This window comes from Pholcus phalangioides, unplaced genomic scaffold (genome assembly GCF_987345545.1).
Source record: "Pholcus phalangioides strain wild (caught in Gottingen) unplaced genomic scaffold, Ppha-v1.0 ptg000014l_1, whole genome shotgun sequence".
Taxonomy (NCBI): Eukaryota; Metazoa; Arthropoda; class Arachnida; order Araneae; family Pholcidae; genus Pholcus; species Pholcus phalangioides.
In genome coordinates this window covers 26,861,281-26,882,398 of record NW_028301607.1, presented here as the reverse complement: position 1 = coordinate 26,882,398, position 21,118 = coordinate 26,861,281, and the positions used below count along the sequence as shown (strand labels likewise).

General features: G+C 37.7%; 1 protein-coding gene across 3 annotated transcripts in view; it reads right to left on the bottom strand.

Annotated features, from left to right (window-relative positions):
• Positions 1-5,027, bottom strand: part of LOC149078376 (splicing factor U2AF 50 kDa subunit-like) — a 42,904-nt gene extending 37,877 nt beyond the window's left edge. Inside the window, exons 1-3 of one of the 3 annotated variants that reach the window (XM_089242028.1) lie at positions 4,925-4,964; positions 4,710-4,820; positions 1,700-1,829 (exon numbers count right to left, since the gene is read on the bottom strand). In XM_089242028.1, the coding sequence (XP_089098154.1) occupies positions 1,700-1,715 (16 nt within the window). In that variant the 5' untranslated portion in view covers positions 1,716-1,829; positions 4,710-4,820; positions 4,925-4,964. The other 2 variants (XM_089242026.1, XM_089242027.1) reach the window with 2 other exon arrangements.
• Between the last annotated feature and the right edge of the window lie 16,091 nt (positions 5,028-21,118).

The window sequence follows — 21,118 nt, the reverse complement described above, 5'->3', positions numbered from 1 at the left end:
GGAAACTATCGGTTCACTTGAATTGGTGGGGGGCAATGAGACAAAAACGTTTCTTAAAAAGGGGGCGATGGCATAAAAAAGTTTGGGAAACTATGATTTAAAGTTTTTTTAGTTAAGAGGGTTTGAAGTTAAATTTAATAGGTTTATCTATTCAATTAAAACCCTTTACAATTCCCCCATCATGGTTTTTTTTTCAGTTGAATACGAAAGTTAAGTAGCACAGATTGTCAAAATCACTGTCAGGCACAGATCCAGGGAGATGTCATAAGGGGCATTTTAGTAAGAGTACAGATTGTTATTTGATGATACATTCAGTATTTTATGGGACAGAACCATTATTTTCCTAAGTTATTTTTGTTTCCTGGCTCTACTTCCCCCCCCCCCCCCATTCCACTCTGTATGAGAGAGGCATAAACACAAGAATTATTATAACATAAAATTACTATTCAATTTCAACAAAAAATTTTGAATTAAAAGAAAAAATCATCCTACTAACAATATAATATACAAGTCCAGTGTCCACTTTGACCAGATTTTAAAAATTTCACCAGACCAAAATTCAAATAATTGGGGGGAGGGGGGAACGTGTTTTTTTAATTTCCTCACGGAGTGGACGTTTTTCAAAAGTTATGGAGTCTCTGGGTCACTTATAACATTTGTATACAATTTTTGAGAAAATAAAAGTATTTTCATAGCCTGAGATATATTTCTCTCAGATAAACATTTCTGTGCACTCTGCATAGGTGCCAATTCACAGACCTGAAAAATCTGTAGTTTATCCTGTGATGACACATTCCACATAAAGAAAACATGTCAAATAAAAGGAAGGAAAAACCAGGGACTTTTTTAAATTACAATGTGTGACCATATATAAATCTCGTTTTTCAGGGATGAATTTTTCCATCCTGATTTTTTAAGCAATAATTACCCACTTTGTTTGCTTTAAACATCGTATTTGGTGACAATTGCAGATTTTTCTTACTTGAAAACCTGATTCCCTATATTTTTCCTGAGTAAACGGGGTCAGCCTGAAATCGCAAGGACTGACAGAGTATTTTCTTTAGGGATTTTCCATTCAAAGATCAATTTAAGGACTTTTGGGGATTTCTCTATAAAGATACAAAAATTGGAAGAATTAGATATCCGACAGGAAGATTTTAATAAGGCTGAAAAATCTGAAGGCTTCTGGGTAAATCCAAAGCATTTACACCAATGACTGTGTTACTGGAAGTGTTTTTCAATTCACAGGAAAAAAAGTTTTACAAATGCCATTGTGTCTGAAATAAAAAGTTGATTTGGAGTAGCTAAATATGTGTAAAAAAACTTCCCCATGTGTTATTTCAAAAAAATCATGAAAAACCATCAAAACGACAGCAAAAAAAAAACAAAAAACATATTTTTAGAACTTTTTTGTAAGAAATAAGGCGATTTCATTATTTTAAGAGAGAAAACAAAAATAATTTTTTTACAGTGATATTTGTTTTCGCAACAGAGTGGACAAAATCCATGACTTTGTCATAAAATCCAAAAAATAAAACAGAAAAATGTTTGTGAAATAATGAACTTATATTTGAATTATTTTGAAAATTCAACTTTAAATTTTTCATTTCAAAAATGTACACTTTTTTGGGAATGACCCATAGACACTAGTCTCACGACACTCTATTCATTTAAAAAGGGAGTAGGTTTAAAACCATACCTTTTTCTTCTCCCATAGCTCAAGGAACTGTTCTTCAGGAAAAAATATCACAAATATGTAGAAGCTGCAGAGACAGTCAACCTTCGGAAGTATCGATGGGCCAGTAGTTCAATAATTTAGTAAATTGTCACTACAAAGTAAACCAAAATACAAATTAAAAATATGCATCAAATAATTATTACATGCTAATGCCACGGGCCTACTTAAGCAATCTGTAAATTTAATATTTGTCCATTTTTACGAAATTAGTTTTGAGGTAGCAGACCCCATTAGGTAACCTCAAGGGCCAAATTTAACCAGCGGACCATGGGTTTAACATATATGGCTTTGAGGCCCCAAAGCAGAATGTGCCAAAATCTGCGACGTACGTCGCAGAACAATTAGCGCTACTGCAGAACAATTCGGAAGAATTTTAAGGAAAAAGTGCAAAAAAACATTATTACATGTATGAGGGTTTTTACCGCAGAACATTTCCAGTCAGCACGACAGGGCGAGGGCTCGTCGCAGAACAGTGCTAAACATTCTGCTTTGGGGCTTTGAGGGTGGATGGCAACAGATTTCCAAATGAGAAATTTAGAGTTCTTAGCCTTCAAATAGCATTGAAATCACCAGAAATTGATAACATAATTATACATGTACTTTCTTCCATTATTTTAATTTTTTTTGCATGGGAAAAATTAAGAAAAAATCTCTATCATGGCGGGGGGGGGGGCACAAGAGGACTTTTCCCCACAGCGTAAGTCTCTAATCCAATATGCGTTAGGAGGTATGGCGCAGAGCTGACAAAATTTTACTGACAGGGGGGGGAGTCAAAAATGGGTAAACATCTGCTGACGTAATACTTAAGCGGCCCCTTTTCTCAGTTGCGTACATTTCATATTTTCATTTCATTATTTTTTGGCATACTAGCTATTGCAGTTTAAATCCTGCAGTTATGTTATCATTGAAACCTGAAGCTATTTTTAACCAAACCCATAGATCTTTTTGTTAGCCAACTTTAAAAGAGTTCAAGGGTGAAAAAGATTTTAATTACCCATATGGCTGCCAAGTTCTCAGGTTGCAACCCTAGAGTGCCCTGAGACATAATGTAATGAAATGAAAAGCTTTTTTCTTAATGCTCACTTGTTTTTCCTCTTTTTTCCCCAATTCTCCTTCCCTCCACGGCATGCCGATAATACACGTTAGAAATTGGAATAAATCTGAAAAAAATCCTTAGGGTCCACCCACGTGTAATAATCTATAATCCACGTTATAAATCAAAATACTCTATACAGAATTGAATGAACAGTACATTGATGCTACAGAAAAAAATAATCACAAAACTGAAAAATTAAAGTTCATTGAAAATGCGCTCTGGTTCGTTCGTTGTTCCAGAATGTTCCATCCTATTCTAAAGCTGTTCTGGATTCTGCCAGGTGGTGGCGCTGGTTGTTGTTTTTCAGTGTTCCTAGCGTGTTTTTCAAACGGGTCTTCTTTTTTTTCTTTTAAATGACGTCACCTTATAGCCGCTGTGTTTTGATTGATATAAAAAACTGTTGGGAGATTATATGTACGGAAGGAAGAGAAAATTACATAATGCAGTGTGTGGCTCTCTCGGATTAATTAATTATTGGATATCTCTCAGGTTGTACATCAAATATTTTCCAATATTTATTCTTTTCTGCATACAGGATGCCCCTGTATCCTTTTTATTTATTTTATTTAAAAGAATCTGGATTCCCAGAAAGAGAGTCCAGGTTTTAATTAATATAGAATATATTTATTTATACAACATGCAGGACCATTGTTTATTTATAAGAACCTGGATTCCCTCTGGGTTTCAATTTATCATACATAGAATATATTTATACAACATGCAGGACCGTTGTTTATTTAAGGGTGGATACCTTATGTTGTTTTGATGTTAGTGATATTTTTATTATTACAATTATGATTGTTGGTTTTAACATTTTTATGCTTACTTGAATGTCAATAGCTCAATAGCTTCGGAGAGCCTATCATATTTATTAATGGACCCAGAAATCAGATTTATAATCCAGATCTTATTCATGTTTCCATTTCGCTTGTGTTTCATGATATTTTTCATTTTTGTTTTTTTCGGTGCCCGTAATGTGTCTAATGGCCTTGGCGACTTTTGATTGGGTCGTCAGACAAGTTTGGCGCTGAAAAAAAAATGGTTAATAAAGGGTTGCCAAAACTAGCAAATGCTGATTTGGCTGTCTGGGCTGCCAATTTTAATGCGAAAAAAGTCATGCTGGTGCTGAAGAAGGTTATGGCAAATTCACCCTCCCTCAGAAAGGATGTCCTCAGGCATAGCGTCCTGGTTGTTATTATTTTTGATCTCTTCTCTGTCTATGATGGGTAAATTCTGAATATACTGTATACCATAACTTAACTATTTTTTTTGCTGCCACACCCATGGCCCACCTACAGCCGAGTCCTAGGCTAGAGCATCAGATGGGCCCCAGACCAGATTTTTCATGGCTCCCTTTATAGTCAAAGTAGGCGCGAAAAAGTAAAAAAAATGAGAATCATCCTGGGCCTAAGGACTAGAGCCCCACCACCCTCACCCTTGTAGGAAGGGGCCACAGCGAACCCGATTTGGCACTATTTCCTAGATTACCAGTGGGACGATAGGAACACCCAACGTTTAAAAATTTTCCGGAGAAGTTGGCGTTGGCGACATATCGCTGTTCTGGCGTAGTCGAAAACTTAGCGACAAAAAGTTATACAGCGTATCGGGAACTGACCACAAAGACGTACGAAAGCATGACTCCCGTTTCTCTCTTGGCGACATGTCATGCTTTCGGGCGATTATTTTTTTTTCTTTCCTTTAGCCACAAAAATGTTTAGGCACCAATATCAATTTAGTCGCCATGGCGCCTGGGATTTCTCAAGCTCTGCCGACTACTGCGCTTTCTTTAATATATGCCGAATATAATTCACTTTAATATATATTATATATCTTCATAATTTATTGTCAATTACCAGTAAATTATTGAGAATTTACCTCAAATTCCTACAATTTCTCCCTCATCCAGACAAAAAAAAGAAAAACGTGGGTGCCTACATCACATGGTTTCACTGCTTCCAGTGGGCGCCACCTCTACTCAGTCATACACTAATATTTGAATTAAATCGTCAACAACAGTTTCAGATTTGAAATAAAATCGCAATCATCTCAATACAGACGACGTCAATAAGAAAATTGAATGATATAATTACCCGAATTAACAAAAGTCATACGACACTGTTGGACTAGATGCTAGACGCTTTTCTTAGATAGATAGTTTTACTTTGTGAAACTTCTCTCGAGATTATTTCTTTTTCTTTGTTATGTTCTGGAAGTTTGTTGCACCATCTAGTGTTTGTAAATGTAACTTATCCACTGTCGGATTTCGATCATATCGTAGACCGGGAGTCTTCCACGTATGGCCCGCGGGCCGCATGCGACTATCGAAGCTTTTTATCGTGGCGAATTGACCATTTTTAGATAATGGCTAAAAAAATTAAAAGACCATAGGGGGAGATAGACTTGGAAGTCTCGGAAGGGGGGGGGGGGGGGGGGGCAGGATGATGATGACGACGATTCGCATACACACATTATGAGTTTAATGAAAATGCTGACAAGGGGGAGGGGGTCAAAAATGTCTAAAAATTTGCTTACGTAATATTTGAACGGCCCCTGTCACGACCACCTAGATAAATTTAGTTAGGTTATATAGGAGGTCGTGCCCCTGTGCGCTCAGTGTGAAATCGCTGATTGGTTAAAAACCTGAAATTCCCGTTTTTTAACCAATCAGCGTTTTCACGCTGCAAGTGATAATTCCAAAATTAATGATAGAGATACTTTCAGCATTGATAAAAGTGATAATTCCAAAATTAATGAAAGAGATAATTTTAGCATTGATAAAAGTGATAATTCCAAAATTAATGAAAGAGATAATTTCAGCATTGATAAAAGTGATAATTCCAAAATTAATGAAAGATGATTCCAGAATGAAGGAAAAAGATAATGCCAAAATTAATGAAAGAGATAGTTCCAGAACTAATGAGATATAATTTCAGCATTAATGAAACAAATAATTTCAGTATTAATGAAAAAAATAATTTCAGTATTAATGAACAAAATAATTTCAGTATTAATGAAAAAAATAATTTCAGCATTATTAAAATCAAATTCCAGAATAAATGAAAGAAAATTCAAGAATTAATAAAGGAAAATTCAAGAAATTATTCCAGTATTAATGAAATAATTCAATCTTTTTTCACCTTTAGATGAATTCTCCATCCTTTTTTTTTTTTTTTTATCTTTAAAACGCAATATTTAGAGACCGAACTGTACATTTCTATGGGCAAGTTGCCAGGCGGGAACTTTGTTTTCACGGAGTCCTTGCATTCTGATGCATTTGATGTCGCTGCTGTCGCGGCGGCTGGATGCTCCCTCCAGTAATCATTGAGCTATAAGTAAATTTTACTTACTTATAGCTCAGTGCCAGCAATATGAGCTCGATGCAAGCTTCAGAATCTCTGTCGTCTGCTTCTCTCCAGGTTACTTGTTTTGGACGTCTCCTTGTGTCCTGAAAAAATTACTGAACTGGCGGTTCGAACTTCCAGTTCGGTTTGTGGGCTTAGCTTGTTGCGAACCGTACAAACCGACTTCTTGTCTGTCGTCTGCTCATTAAGAGGTTCTTTGTTTTGGATGTCTCCTTATGCTGAAATAAAATAACCGAACTTTCAGTTTTAATTTCCAGTTCAGTTCATAAGCTTTGTTTATAAGGAACTGAGTGGAATAAAGAATATAGTTTTTTTATTTAAACTTCAGCGTCACCATATGTGTCACTTTTAAACTTGGACATAGATGGCAGCACATTACTATAAAGTGGAGTGTGGACTGACAAGTAAGCTCAAACAAACCGCTCTTTTCCCTATACGTAACCTGTGTTTTGCCGGATCGAATTCTCTTAAAATATTAATAACTAAATAAATTCAAGCACCATTACTGCTTAACCCTTTTTCAGCTAATCTACATGATCCAATAAAGGGGAAGGAAGGGACTTTATCCTTATATAAGGGGATGTTATATTTTTAATTTATTTTTAAAAGGGGGAGTCACTCTCAACTCGTCATAAGTTTTTGGTTCAGTGCCTTCAATTTATTTTAAAAATTTGATGCATCACATTAATGTCTATGGGAATATGATTAATTAAAATAATATGAAGCTGCAATAAAATGCAATTTTCATAATTTTTTCTTTTAACTGTTTACTTTGCCTTTTTGTTTCGTTCATCATTATGATAGATCCAGGACATTTCGAAAGTGTTTGAGGCCCGGGGGCATGGCCCCCACATCCTGAAGCAGGGCCCCTGGGCTGGGATCTTTTACGGGCCCCCCGACCAGACTTTCACGCGGCCCCCTTTAAGATGAATTTATAGCGTGAAAAAACAAAAAAATGATTAAAATCCTCACGGGCCCCAGGGCTGGAGCCTTGTCAGCCCACTCCTTGTGGGGGTCATGCCCGTGGGCGCTCGTTTTAAGCTTTACATGAGGAATTTTGATTTCTGAATCAATCCTGAGGTGCTCGAGCACCTTCTGACAGGGCGGAAGCTTGGATTTTTGCCACCCGAGGCAAACAGCGTTTTGCCGTCCCCGTGCCTCAAAGTACTGGAAGTGCTCGAGCGTCCTCCTCCACTGTATTTATGATTTTGCTGCCTGTAGGCTGTACAAATTTCGCCACCCTCTTCTTCCGTTCCCCCTCTCATATTCTTGAATACGTATTACTGAAATATATACCGCCCATCCGAACCTTCCGCTATGTAGATGTAGTCATGACCCCTACATCCTGGAGTAAGGCCCTTAGGCTGGAATCTTTTGCGGCCCCCCCCCCCCACCAGACTTTCACGGGCCCCTTTATGATGGATATATAGCGTGAAAAAACAAAATAATAATGAAAATCGTCCCGGGCCCCAGGGCTGGAGCCTTGCCAGCCCGCCCCTTGTGGTGGGGGGGGGGGGCATGGATGTAGTATTGAGAAAAAATATTAAAAATAAAAAACTCTTTTTATACGAGCCGCGATGACTTATATCTGTCTCTGGAATATACTATTTAGGAAAATAATCACTTGGGCTGTTTTTTTTTTCCTCTTCATTTTGTACCTATTACTTTGCTTTTAAAGTGGTATGTGTACGAAAATTTGACAAAAAACACAGTTTCAAATTGAATTTGAAATTTAAAATTGTCTATGTTCGAGTTTTTTGTGCTACCTTAACTGGAAATATTTCTACAATATTTTAATATAAACAGCTGAAAGGCATTATACATGCTAATGTTTTGCATATATAATGTTTTTCGCAAAAAAAGTCAGATTTTTTTCAAACACCGCTTGTTCAAGTGTCTTTAAACATTGTCTCTCTCTCAGCACTGAGGTATTACATGCTTTAGCATAATTTTTTTTAAAATTAAAATGCCGAGAAGAAATTTTGTGGCACAAGATATGGGTAAATTTTGGTTATTTTTGCAAAAGGTTCCATGCTGTTGAAGTTAATATTCGAAAACAAATAACAACTAAAATTGTAAAAGCTCTCGCTCAATTGTATAAATATATCCACGGAATTTGAGGGGAAAAAATCGAGTTCCTAAAGTGAACAGTAAATTTTTAAATGTTTTTTAAAAACGGGTATGTTTCTCACAGGAAAGCATGGGAAGCCACGGTTTGTTTGGGCTTACTTGGTCCCTTTAATAGAGCGATCACTAGCTTCATCTGGCAACCTATAATACCCGGCGTTGCACGGGTTTTCTGCAATGAGGCTTTTTTGGATCACGTGATATCTCCCTCTTTCTTTGAGAGACATGCAAACCGTGTCAAGTTCACCAATATGGCGACTGCCTGCGCGACTCATAAAAGAAACAAATCTAGACAGAGAAACGTAAAAATAAATATATATTTTTTCTTTTTTTAAAGGGTGCTAGGTATTTCGATTCCCCCCCCCCCTTTAAACTTCTGCTTCAAAAAATGCTTAATTAAAGCTGTGTAATTTCTTCGATGTACTTTTTACGAGCCCATAATTAATTTTAATACATCCTAAACTATATGAATTTATGCAGTTGAATATTAAAAGACAATACGGAGACATTAATTTTCATGCTGAGAGAAGATATAAATAAAAAGTTGAAATCAATTTTATTGCATGGATATCCAATTCGAAAGTAGGTCCGGCTAATTAATTCACATTTCATTTCCTGGTCTTCGTATATCTCTAAGCGAACTCAATATTTCAAAAATCTATAATTCAATACAATTTTTAAAATTATTGATGTGACAAAAAACCCCACCAAAGTTCCGCATTTCTACATTAACATGGACAATTTTAACACTGATTTCTATGGGGATCATCCTTTTCCTGACCCTCAAAGTGATGCTGATGCGGGGCTAACGAGAAAGAGAGGGCTATGGCACTCCAAGCAGAAACGACGATCACGTGACCAACTGGGTCCTTTTTTTTTCCCTGTTCCCCCGTAACATGGCTTTCTTGCAAAACATCCTCTGCAATAGCCAAGTTCTTCCAACTTTGCAGAACATTCCCTGCGATCTTTCGCAGCATATAAATACGCATTCTGTTTGCAAAATATGTTCTGCCCAAAGGAGTTTAAAGAGAAAAAATGACATAACACTCATATAACGAAATATTAAGCTTCCAAGTCTTTCTACACAAATTTGAATGTCATTTTCCCTCAAATATTGGATATATTTTCTTCTTACTAGACAATTACTGTATACAAATCTCATGGCCCCCACATCCTGGAGCAAGGCTCCTAGGCGATATGGGGGCCCCCAATGTCAAAGGTTGAGTCGACTGGTCTAATATATATACGCAATATATTATGCAAAAACCTGTGAATAAGACTTTTTTTGAAAAATGATAAACACTGGAAGAAAAAAAAATTTTTTTTACCCTTAAAAAAGGGATAACAAACTGCTGAAAATACACAGCACCGATTTACCTGCTTTTAATAGCTCATATACACTTCATAAACTCTAGAAATATCTGGAAAAGAACCCTTCAAGTAAATTTTATCAGGTTCACTAAGTATTATATTCCAATGCATTTTCATAACCCTCAAATGACAATCTATTGGTCAAACACGTACTGAAATAAAGTTGCATTTGCATTAGCGATTCAAGATCTATAGCTTAATTCTATGCAGTAAAATACAACTTTTTGCCCATTAAAGAAATTTTGTAAACTGCTTATTCACTGTGAAAAAATACTGAAATATGAGAAAAAAAACCAGACAGATGTGTACAAAATTTTTATTTTTCAATAATTCAATGCATAATTTGTTACAAAGCTGAAGTTTTACAAGAAATAAAAACCACCAAAGTGTTGAAGCTACCAAATACTACAAATGTAGACAATAATTTCGCAACAACCACAGTTGCTCCAATTTTCCTCACACCCCCCCCCCCCAAAAAAAAACCCCACTCAGGTGGGTGGGTTTCTAGATTTTAAAATGATAGAATCCTATCATTTTTGTCTTGAACATGGAGAATATTTATTTTTGTTTATTGTGTGCTGTTTTGCAACCTACTTTGAAAATTTTTCTAAACATGAGTTTGATCCAATATAATTTTTGAAAGAAAGTTTTTTCTAACTAAATTTTTCTAGAAATAAAATAATTTTGTGGGAGCATACTACCACCTTGATATCTTAAATCAGTGATTCTCAACCAGTGCTCCGCGGAAACCTTGGAGCTCCGTGTGCAATTTCTAAGGGCTCCGCAGCGACTCAAGGAAAATAAAATAAATCAGTAAATTTGATAGATAAATAAAAAAGGTCTGCAGGGGTCCGCCATAAAAATTATATGCAAAAAGGGCTCCTCCATAGAAATTATATACAGAAAAGCGAGTCACAAAAAAGGTTGAGAACCACTGTCTTAAATAATGCTTAAAGGAAAACCTATCTTAAAGCAGTTCTGTGTGTTTGGGAATTCCAAATTATTCTCTACTGAAACTACAGATTCTGCTTCATAAGCTCAAAAACCAAATAAGAGTAATAATAATCTTTCAAGTTGTTTTAATTATTGAATGAAAAATGCACACCAAAATACAGAATAATATTTTAACGTTTATAAACATGGATGAAAAATACAGAATCTTTTCCAGAAGAGGAAAACGTCAACTACTGCACTTTCTTTCTGGAATAAACATTACTTACTTGAAATAAAGGGCCTTCAACTCACTCCCAATAAAATGTCATCTTAAGAAACAGTATCACAAAAATTGCAGATCACCGTAATGACATCAAGAAATTGACGTGCACGATTTGACACTCACAGGAATTAAATCACCACTTGAAACACTGGGACCAATTAGAAACGTAATACTTCAACCACTGGAACGAATCTAAAACATCTTGATGCCATGCCCCAGTCGAAGATAGGGCCAGTGGGAATCTCGTCAATCAATCCATGTGCATCACTAATCAGATGACAAGGCATCAAGAGACCACAGGAGAGTCATAGTCACTCCAGCTGTTTAACCCGCACTCGATCACAGGCTCATCAGAAACATACAGCAACACGTCAGCGAGAACAACTACATAGAAGAAACCAGCATATCTTTCCGACGAGACAAAACTGTTCTCAGATGCATTCAAACCTTCAGAAAGTTCCCTAAAAAACATTAAAAATAAATTAAGCGATATCTCCAGGATTTGTTACAGATGTTAAAACATTGTCATAAAAGATACAACACACAGCAGGAAACAAAATCACCAGTGTTTTTCAACGGGCCCCCATGGGCCCTGTGACAATTATTTACCATTATTACACAAAGAACACATTTAGTGCTGTGCAATTGTAATTTAGTACTTCAACTTTTTTTATATATAAATTATTAAAAAAAAACACATTTTGGATTTCACGAGAAGGTAACATGGAATTCACCCTTCGCTACAGGAGTCTGTGTTGTGTGTCTTCACATTCACTAAGGGGTCCACTACATCAAAAAGGTTGGGAAACACGCTCTACAGTACAAATACATACACTTTCAAAATGAACAAAGCATAAACATATAAAATGTAGGCTAAGTTCTTACAAAAACTATTCAAACTTATTTTACTGTTCATTAATAAATGATAACACAAATGTGTATCAATGAAATCTGCATGAATATAATACTTGAGTGTAACTTTTACAGGGCGTTCAATTGAAGCGTTGATGAAGTGCTCGCGAGCATGAAATCAGACATGAGCATTGAGCACCTTGGTTGGCACCTTGCTTCTGGGAGAAGACTGCTAATGCATAACATTTGCAAATCTACTATACAACATTGCTGGGGCATTGTAATATATACAGTGGATCCCGCTTATAAGGTTTTTAAAAAATCTGGCATTGAAAAATATTGTAAGTGAGAAAACGCTTTGAATGTGGGAAATCTTAGTACTTCTTCCTAAGCAATTCTTATTAAGCATTATAAGCAAGAAAACATTATAAGCGGGATCGACTTTATACGGATAAACAGAAGAAAAAAAAAATTTATCCAATATTGAATTTGAAGGAAAATTGCTTACTTTTTTTACTGTGACCTCAGAGGCTCCTCGCTTGGCGAACAAATCGTTGATCACCAACTTGCCACATACATCGCTTGCGCAGTGCAATCTATCTATAAACAGAAAAAATAAAAACCTATTGGCCAATATTGAATTCAACTCCGTAGCTCTCTCTGTCTCGTTAGCCCCGGTTAAGGCGTTCTAGCCCCGGTGCTGATGATCATGACGTCATTCAAAAAACCTCATTACAAGTATTGAAAATGTGGCAAGCCATTATGAAGCCATAAATATTATACATATACTGACAGCGTTGCAGAAATTACAAACTATTGTAAAGGCATATACACGTCTTAAACGCATTGCTAGGGAACCACGGTAACCAAAGTAAAAGTTGCGAAAGTGATTGTTGAGGCCCAAAAACCATTGTTGCCCTACGATTTTTTGCCCGTTCGGGGCATTTGCCCTGCTCTGACGAAATTTCAAAGTAGCCTATCGTTCAAGTCCGATCCCATTTGGTATACATGCAAAATATGGTAGCAATCGATCTAAAATTGTAGATTTGTATAGAGAACATACACACACACACACACACACACACGCAGAAAATCAATTTTATATATATAGATGGATAGATATGGCTTTGTGTGGCATCACACATCTACACTGTCGTCTGCATTGCTCCGGTTTGAAGGGAAGGGAAATAAAACACACAAGAAGTGAAGAGAATATCGGCAAAACTGCGGCGCACGACGCATTTGACTCCTCCAGAAGCAGTTGGCCAATCACGCCCAACGTAAAGCGCTGTTGTGAGCCGTATTGCGCTCTGTAGGAAAACAGTCATGCTGCTTTTCTTACTGGTGAGTGGACGGCGTGTCGCGCTGGGCGAATCACGTTGCGCGCGGCACAGGAAAACCCGGCTTTAGTTCATTTTTACGAAATTGGGTTTGAGGGGCAAGCCACATCAGATAACCTTCAGGGAAACAGGCTTTGGTCCGCGAGTCAAGCATTTACCATATACGACTTATATATGGGTGGATCGCAATGAATTTCTTAAAGAGAAATTTTGAGTTCTTACCTTTCAAATAGCATTGAAATTAACAGAAATCGACTATAATTACATATAAGTATATTTTCTTTCGAAATTTAAAAATTTTCAAGAAATATTTTTTTTTGTCTGGGGAGAAGGCACACGAGCCCCTCCCATGCCCCCCCCTCTCCCGCGTACGTTTCTGATCCCCACCAATATGTGTTAAGAGGTAGGGGGTAGTGCTGACGAAAGTTTGCTGACGGGTGGGGGGGGGGGTCACAGTTTTGGTTACTTTTGCTGACAAGGGGGTCAAAAATGGCTAAAAATTTACTTAAACGGCCCTAAGATATTAAATGTCGTCTATATTGCCGGTGCCTCAATTTCATTCACACCCGCCAGTAGTGGATGAAACAGCTGACGCTTGTTTTCTTGGCCGTGAATTATACTTTTTAATTAATAGGTATCCGTACTGACTTGCTTTTTGGCTCATAAGACGGGTCCTCTGAACGCAAATGTCAACCAGTTGTCCCTACAGCCCGCGTCTTATTGTGAAGTAGATGCAGGTTACGGTCCAGGGATTGAATCAACATCTGCAAACGTCGAAAGTTCAGAGGGCTGTCTACAATTCTCATCTCCCAAGCCAGCCCAAATGTTTTAGGTAAACCCCAAAAAATTTGGATAAGCAATTTTTGAGGAAAAACTACCCAGAGTACGGTAACTTTAATCATAATCACCCTGTATCTAAATTGGAGGCAATTACCTCTACCTAGGTAATTGGGAAGGGGTAGCCTCCCTCCCTCCCCTCTATCCCCCAGGCGATCAAAGATTTATTGTATTGATGAGAAAAACTTCGAATTGTGATAATTGATGAAAAAAACTGCATTAAATTTTTTTTTATGCAAAAATATTTATTTCAAATTAAAATTTCGAAACAAATTACCTTTGTATGTTATTATATTTATATTATCGATTCCTGTTAATTTCAATGCTATTTGAAGAGCTCAAAATTCCTCTTTAAGAAATTCATTGCGACCCACCCTCTAAGCCATATATGCTAAACACATGGTCTGTTGGCCAGATGTGGCCCTGTGGGGTTATCTGGTACATTTTCCAGACCGCTTGAAGGATCCGCGTAACATGTAGATATCAGTAAAGTGGTTCTCTAGAGTCTAGAAGACTTACTAATATAGTGAGAATGTTAGTTCAGGTGCAAAACAAACTAACGAAAGTTTTTTTTCTGATTTTTGGCACCCAGTAAAGATGCCATTAAGAATGTTTCGTATTTTTATAAGGGATGGTCGATGACGTAAGCGTATTCCACCCCTCTATTTTTCAAGGTACATCAGCGGTTAAGTTGTGGTAATTTCGAAATGTAAAAACGTATTTTAATTTCAAAACGTGGACACTTTTATATCAAGGATCTGGTATTGAGCCCTCGGATTTACCACCTTTCTAATGAACTTGGAATTGCAACAATGAAAAAAAGGTTTGACCGTGAAGAAACCACAACAATGTTTTCGGAATTACGCAATGGAATTCGTAATAGTGAGTGATAACAGGGTGAATTTTTCAACAATATGGAAAATATAGTATAAATGCCACTGCCCGTCAGATTTCAAGTTGCCAGGCAGAGTTAGTTCGCGACTTCATCTTACCTGAGATAAACTAGTAGGAAATTTTTTTTTAACGAACTAAATAGACGGCCCCAATTTTCATAACTTTGTTGCAAAGGTCTCTTGAAAAGGCAATTCATACCGGTTCACTACAGGCTGAGCGTGTTCGGATGTGCCCAAATCCCGTAATCCTCTAGAGGCGGTGACACTTCACTAGCGCTGGGGCTAAATGCTCGTTTGCCTCTCGTCGCCTGGTGCCACTCGCAAGCAAAAATGCCTTGATTCTCAATTCAATATTGGAATCAAGTCATTATTCCAAACTACGGTGATGGAGCAGCAGAGGTTTTTCCAAGCAATTTGCGAGTAAGGTATGTCTTAGAAGGATCCGTCCTTCGTTTACATTCGTTCGAATGAAAAAGAATGCGGCAATGTTTTTAATAGTAATAATCATTCGAACGAAGCCGAAGTAACGAGCATGAGGGTTCGCGAAACTCTGTCCGATTAATAGTCAGAAAATAATTGATAGTAATAGCGATTCGAGGAAAATGTATCAATTATTTTTCTACAACGGATTCGTAAGGGGGAGGTTCGTTTATTCTTTGGCTCTGCTGTGTATCACCGGGACGTTCTCATTTCTTCGGAGATCGTCTTCGTGAGAGTTCTGTAACAAGAAGTTACCGTGAAACATCGATATAACGATACTCTGCGGTCCAAGAAAAAATATCTTTGCAGATAGGTCATCGTTATATCGAGAGGAAGCATTACCATCAGTCACCATAAAATTTATGCTGTTTTTGGCATCTCTTCTGAATTGGCGTTATCGATACCAGTATAAAATGCATTTATGAGCATTTATTCACATTAAAATTGTAATTGATTAATTGATTTTTTTTCAAATGGTTAGTTCCACACTGTGTAAAGTAGTTCACTGCACATTTACTTTTGTGTACAACACAGAAAGTAGCTTCACGACATTTTCATTAACACTTTTACGGTCATAGTGGCGGACTCGCATCGAGAAGACCCGAAACCAACCATGATCCCCACTCTGTCCCCATAGGGGATATAAGCTGGTCATTCAGAGGGTTTGGAAGGTAATGGTTTGGGCCATGATGGAAGAGCTATGCGACGCCCGGCGCATTAAGCACCGAAAGACCACCACCGGGCAAGAAGAAATAAAACTGAAGCCCTGTTCACATGTACAATAAAACATCCCGGGAAGTTCCCCCGGTAACGGGGATTTTCGCTACAAACCATTCACATGCCGGTAATCCCCCTCTTCTTTTCGGAAGTCGTCACTGGTTACGTGGGTTTAACGGAAGTGATTGATTCAAGATGGCTGACGAAGGGACTCGCAGTAGTTTACTCGGCGCAAAGGATTATGGGAGAGAAGGTCGGTGTCGACCACCAATCCACCCCAAGAAAGATGGGCTTTTTTTGTGTGGTGAGCTTTTCTCCCACCATTTTTTTCCCTGCGAGGGGAAAAAAGTTGCCATGCCGGTAATTATCACCAAAGCGACCCCCAATCTTGCACATGTGAACGGGGCTTGAGATTACATTGGGCAGGTTCCATTAATTAAAAGAGATACGCGCGTTGGAAGATACAGAAGGCCCCGAATGGGGCTCACGAATAATTATATACAAGGTATCCTAGCGCAAGTTAAGTGCTAGCGCAACCTTTATTTCAGCAACCGTCTGTCGTTCGAGAAGCCGAATTCGGCATCCAAAACATATACATAGTTGCAGAATTTACAGAAATGCTAAAAAACGACCATAATGAAAGAAATAATTCTAGAAAAAAAATAATTTCATGGTTTATGAAAATATAAAATTAAATTAATGAAAAAATAATCACAGATTTACTGAAAGAAATAATTGCAGAACTAGTTATAAAAATAATTTCAGAATTATTATTGAGAAAATTTCAGAATTGTTAAGAGCGATTTTCCTTCTCTTAGAAGTGTTCAATTATAAATTTTGAGAACCCTGTTTAAAAACCAAGAATATACCGCGGAAATGCTCGATGACCTACTGTCTTCGTGGAAAGTTTGATTTGGTCCGCAATGTCTGAAAGGTTGAAGAGACCCCTGCCTTTGCAAATACCACGTTCTCCATTTCAGTCGCAAACAGGACGTTACGTTTTAATTTGTACGCTCGAGGGATTCCGCAAGGGTCCAAAATTTTTTTCCATTGAAGACAGATTTTTTTTCCGTTTAATATTGGTACAATTAGTATAATGTGTGAAATTATGCAATGATCTTGTACGTAATGGAAATTATGGAAATAAAGTAATATACATAAAATATACTCTATAATTACTGCACTATATATATATTTAGTTATTTATCACTTGATATCAGGGGCGTAGCCAGAAATTTCGTTCGGGGGGGGGACCACTTTCATTTCGGGGGGGGACCAAAGTGACAGAACAATGGATTTGGCCATCTTTTTCCCTTTTTTCGGTCATTTTCTCACATTTCGGGGGGGGGGGGACCAGACCCCCAAGTCCCCCCCCCCCTCTGGCTACGCCCTTGCTTGATATGATACATTACTTATTAAAAGCAAATTACGCACGCATTTACTTTGAAATTTCACAAGATATATTTTTTCCAGTAATCAGTAAGAGTAATCAGTCTGTATGAAGTTCACACCCTTTGCTTCCTGACTTTCTGCCAATAGTTTTGCTTCAGAAATCATATTTTGTATGACTTCTAGAAGCAAAACTGTTGGCAGAAAGAGTTCGAGTCATTACGCTGTAAAGTACCGCAGATACAGATGCTACTACTTCACCAAACACCAACTCTGGCCATATAGCTATATTGCAATTTACTGCCATTAGTGAGATGGACTGGAAGCGAAGGCGCTGTCTATCGGTGGTCACCTCGAGTTCGTTAGGGAAAATATCGTATCGATATCCTCCCATGGGTTTGAACCCGGGACCCTGACAACAACCTTCACGATGGTAGACGAGCATCTTACCACCATGCCACTCGGGCACAGAGAGATACTGATGCTGTCAACATTTTGACAGCATTTGTATACGTCTTCACCCTACACTGTTCTTCATCCGAAATGACGGCATCCATCTCTTCTTTTCAACCTCCTTTTCTCTCTCTCTCCTCTTCATCCACTTTTCCACTTCCTCTAAACTTTTCAACAAAAGTGTCAATATCTGCCGTGCCAGGTTCAGTTTATGCATTGTCATCAATGTTCGTATAATCCTCAGCACTGTAATCATGGAAAATAGCTTGCATGCAATTTTACCAATCTTGCGCACCGTTTGGAAATCCAACTCTTGCGTTGATTTCTCCCGCAGGAAAACCCACTTTTCCGAAACATTTTGTTACAGTTTCAGGAAACAATTGCTTTACCGCATGGCTAATCCAAATCACTGCATCAAGTACGGAAACAATTTTTGCTAAAGCAGGGGCGGATGATGTAGAACTCGTATTGGCAAGCAGAGATTGCATCAAACATTTTCAGTAGTGCCACTTAACATTTTGTATGATCCCTACTTGTAGTGTTTGGCGGAAATCAAGCCAGTCGGACATTAGAGCATTAGAGAGTTTCTTACGAGGGTGGCATGTGGCGTTATCCAAAAACAACAAAACATGCCGTTTTTGATTTTTCATTCTGCTGTTGAATGCTCTTAACCATTCCTCCATGATTTGGCATGTCATCCAGGCTTTTTTATTTGATCTCCATGTGACTAAAAGTTTCCGCATATCTATGTTTTTAAACATCAAGGTTTCGCTGCTTTTCCAATTACGAATGGTTTCTCCATTTCACCAGACATGAAACCACATAAGAAAACGGTTAACCTTTCTTTTCTTGCAGAGTGTTTTCCTCCAAAAAATTTCTCTCCTCTCAAACATAGTTATTTATTAGGTAGTGCACGGAAACACAGTCTGGTTTCATCATCATTTTCTGTGTTCACGGGTTTATAACCATCAATTAAAGAAGGTAGTTTGTCAATCCACTCCTCAAAATTTTCGGTATTCACGTCTTTTGCTGCCCCACACAGTTCATTGAAGATTATCTGACTCTTTTTCCGGAAACTTTCCAGCCATCCGTTTGATGCTTTGAAATCAAACTTACATAGCTTTCGAGCAACTTGTTTCGCATACTCTTGCATCATTGGACCAGACACACGATGGTTTTTCACTCTTACACTTACAAACCATTCCCATACGATCGCGTTGATGTCTTCATTCGCAGTTTTTCTCACTTCTCTTATTTTGGCGTTAGCACAGTTTTGCCACTGCTTCAGAACGTCCTCTTTTAAAATTTCATATACTCGAGTTTTTCCTATGTTGACCATTAGCACAATCTGTTTAACAAACAATTTGTCGCGTGTACTTGCCTGAATCACTTTTACTTTGGTGTTTAGATCAAGCACTGTCCTGGTCTTACCAGACATAATAACCTATGAATTAGAGAGAATGATTCTATTGCAGTCAACACTCTATAACTGACCAGTCCGCAGAAAAAAGACGTTACTGCATTCAAAAATAGAGTTCACAACGAAGAGACTTCCCCGCAAAGCTTTCGATCTAACAATGCTTGGACTAGATCAACTCTCCTCGCGACGAGGCTTTTTTTTTTTCAAGGCCTGTTGACCTCGGGAAAAACATGCGTGAAGTGACGTACAAACATGAATACACTATACTGTACAAGTAATAACTGTACCACCCACATATCTCACCTGGCTTCTTATCTGCTCCAAAGAATATTCATCTGCCAGCACTTATTTATTATTGCTCCGCAGACGACTTGTATTTTGGCCTTAAAATCGCGGATCTAGATTTTTTCCATTGAAGACTGGTTTCCGCTTAATACGGGTTCCGTTGAAGACAGGGTTTACTGTATTATACGTTGACGAGGATTAGGCTAGATTCCATTAGCAGATAAAGAAAAAAATTCCATAACAGATTATCAAAACCTATGGAACTTTCGGAGGTTCTTAATGGAAAATGTACAAGTTTAATAAACGAAAGCAGTTGTGAGAATGTCCGCTAGAGCAGTGGTTCTCAACCTTTAGAAGCCCGTGGCCTGGTAAATCTCTTGCGTAAGTGAAAGGCCCGATCATATACACAACTAACGAGAAATTAATGGGGAAAATGAAACTGGGCCCGGTGGTTGAGAAACACTGCGCTAGAGCAGCTATTTTTTCACCGAAACTATAGTGTTCTCGCTAATTCTTGCAACCATGTAACCAATCTGCTTGAGATTCGCGGCAGGGTCAAGTTGCGTGAACCTGCCAAGTTCTGCCTGAGAGCATCACTTGAAGACAAACGCTTCGACTGTCTTTAGCTACGAATTATGCGGGTAATTGTTTGATTGGAATATTTTTTTTGTTCAGATTCACTTAATCTCCATGTGCAATCTCTATCTACCAATCTACCGCCAGCCCCATCTTTTAATTCGTACTCACGAGGAAAAATTTAATCCTCCCCCTAGTCTGATATTATACGTGATTGAATTCAGCTATCGATTTTGTTACATCCTCCCCGACTTCGCAATGCCAAAAAAGAAAAAGAGAAAAAAAGACGTCTGTATTGTGATGCCTCCCTGCAATCTCTTGTCATTATTTTCAAGTTAGCAAGTGAATTGTATAATGATAATTTTTAAGATGACCTCCAGAGCATGGGTGAACATCATTTGTCATTACTGTTCAACCACAGTCGTCCTCTCGCGATCAATTTCTCCTTAATTTTTAAGTAAGCACATAAGTGATGTACTCAATAGCGCATTATTTCGTTCTAACAAATCACTGAAGCTATCCTCAAAGAAATCTCGTGGCTTTTGTCACATCACCACACAATATGTAACTCACGATAGCACCTGTTTTTCCGGGGGAAATATACGTATAGCTACAAAAGGATTTTTTTTCCATTCATTAAACACAGGAATGTTTTGTCACGATTCCAACTACGAGCTTTCGTGGGAGGGAAATTTTTAAAAAATATATTATTTATATATATATAAAGTGATGAGAAAATTTTTTTAGAAACAAATAGGTTTAGAACATCACTGGATTACTACATACACGGAACTTTACAAAAGGGACCGTTCAAGTATAACATAAGCAAATTTTTAGCCATTTTTGACCCCCTCAACCGCTTTTGTCAGCAAAATTTTGTCATCACCTCTGAATCCTTACTCATATTTTCATAAAGGGTGGTTGACAACGTAAGCATTATCCAACCCCCCCCCCCCATCGATGATG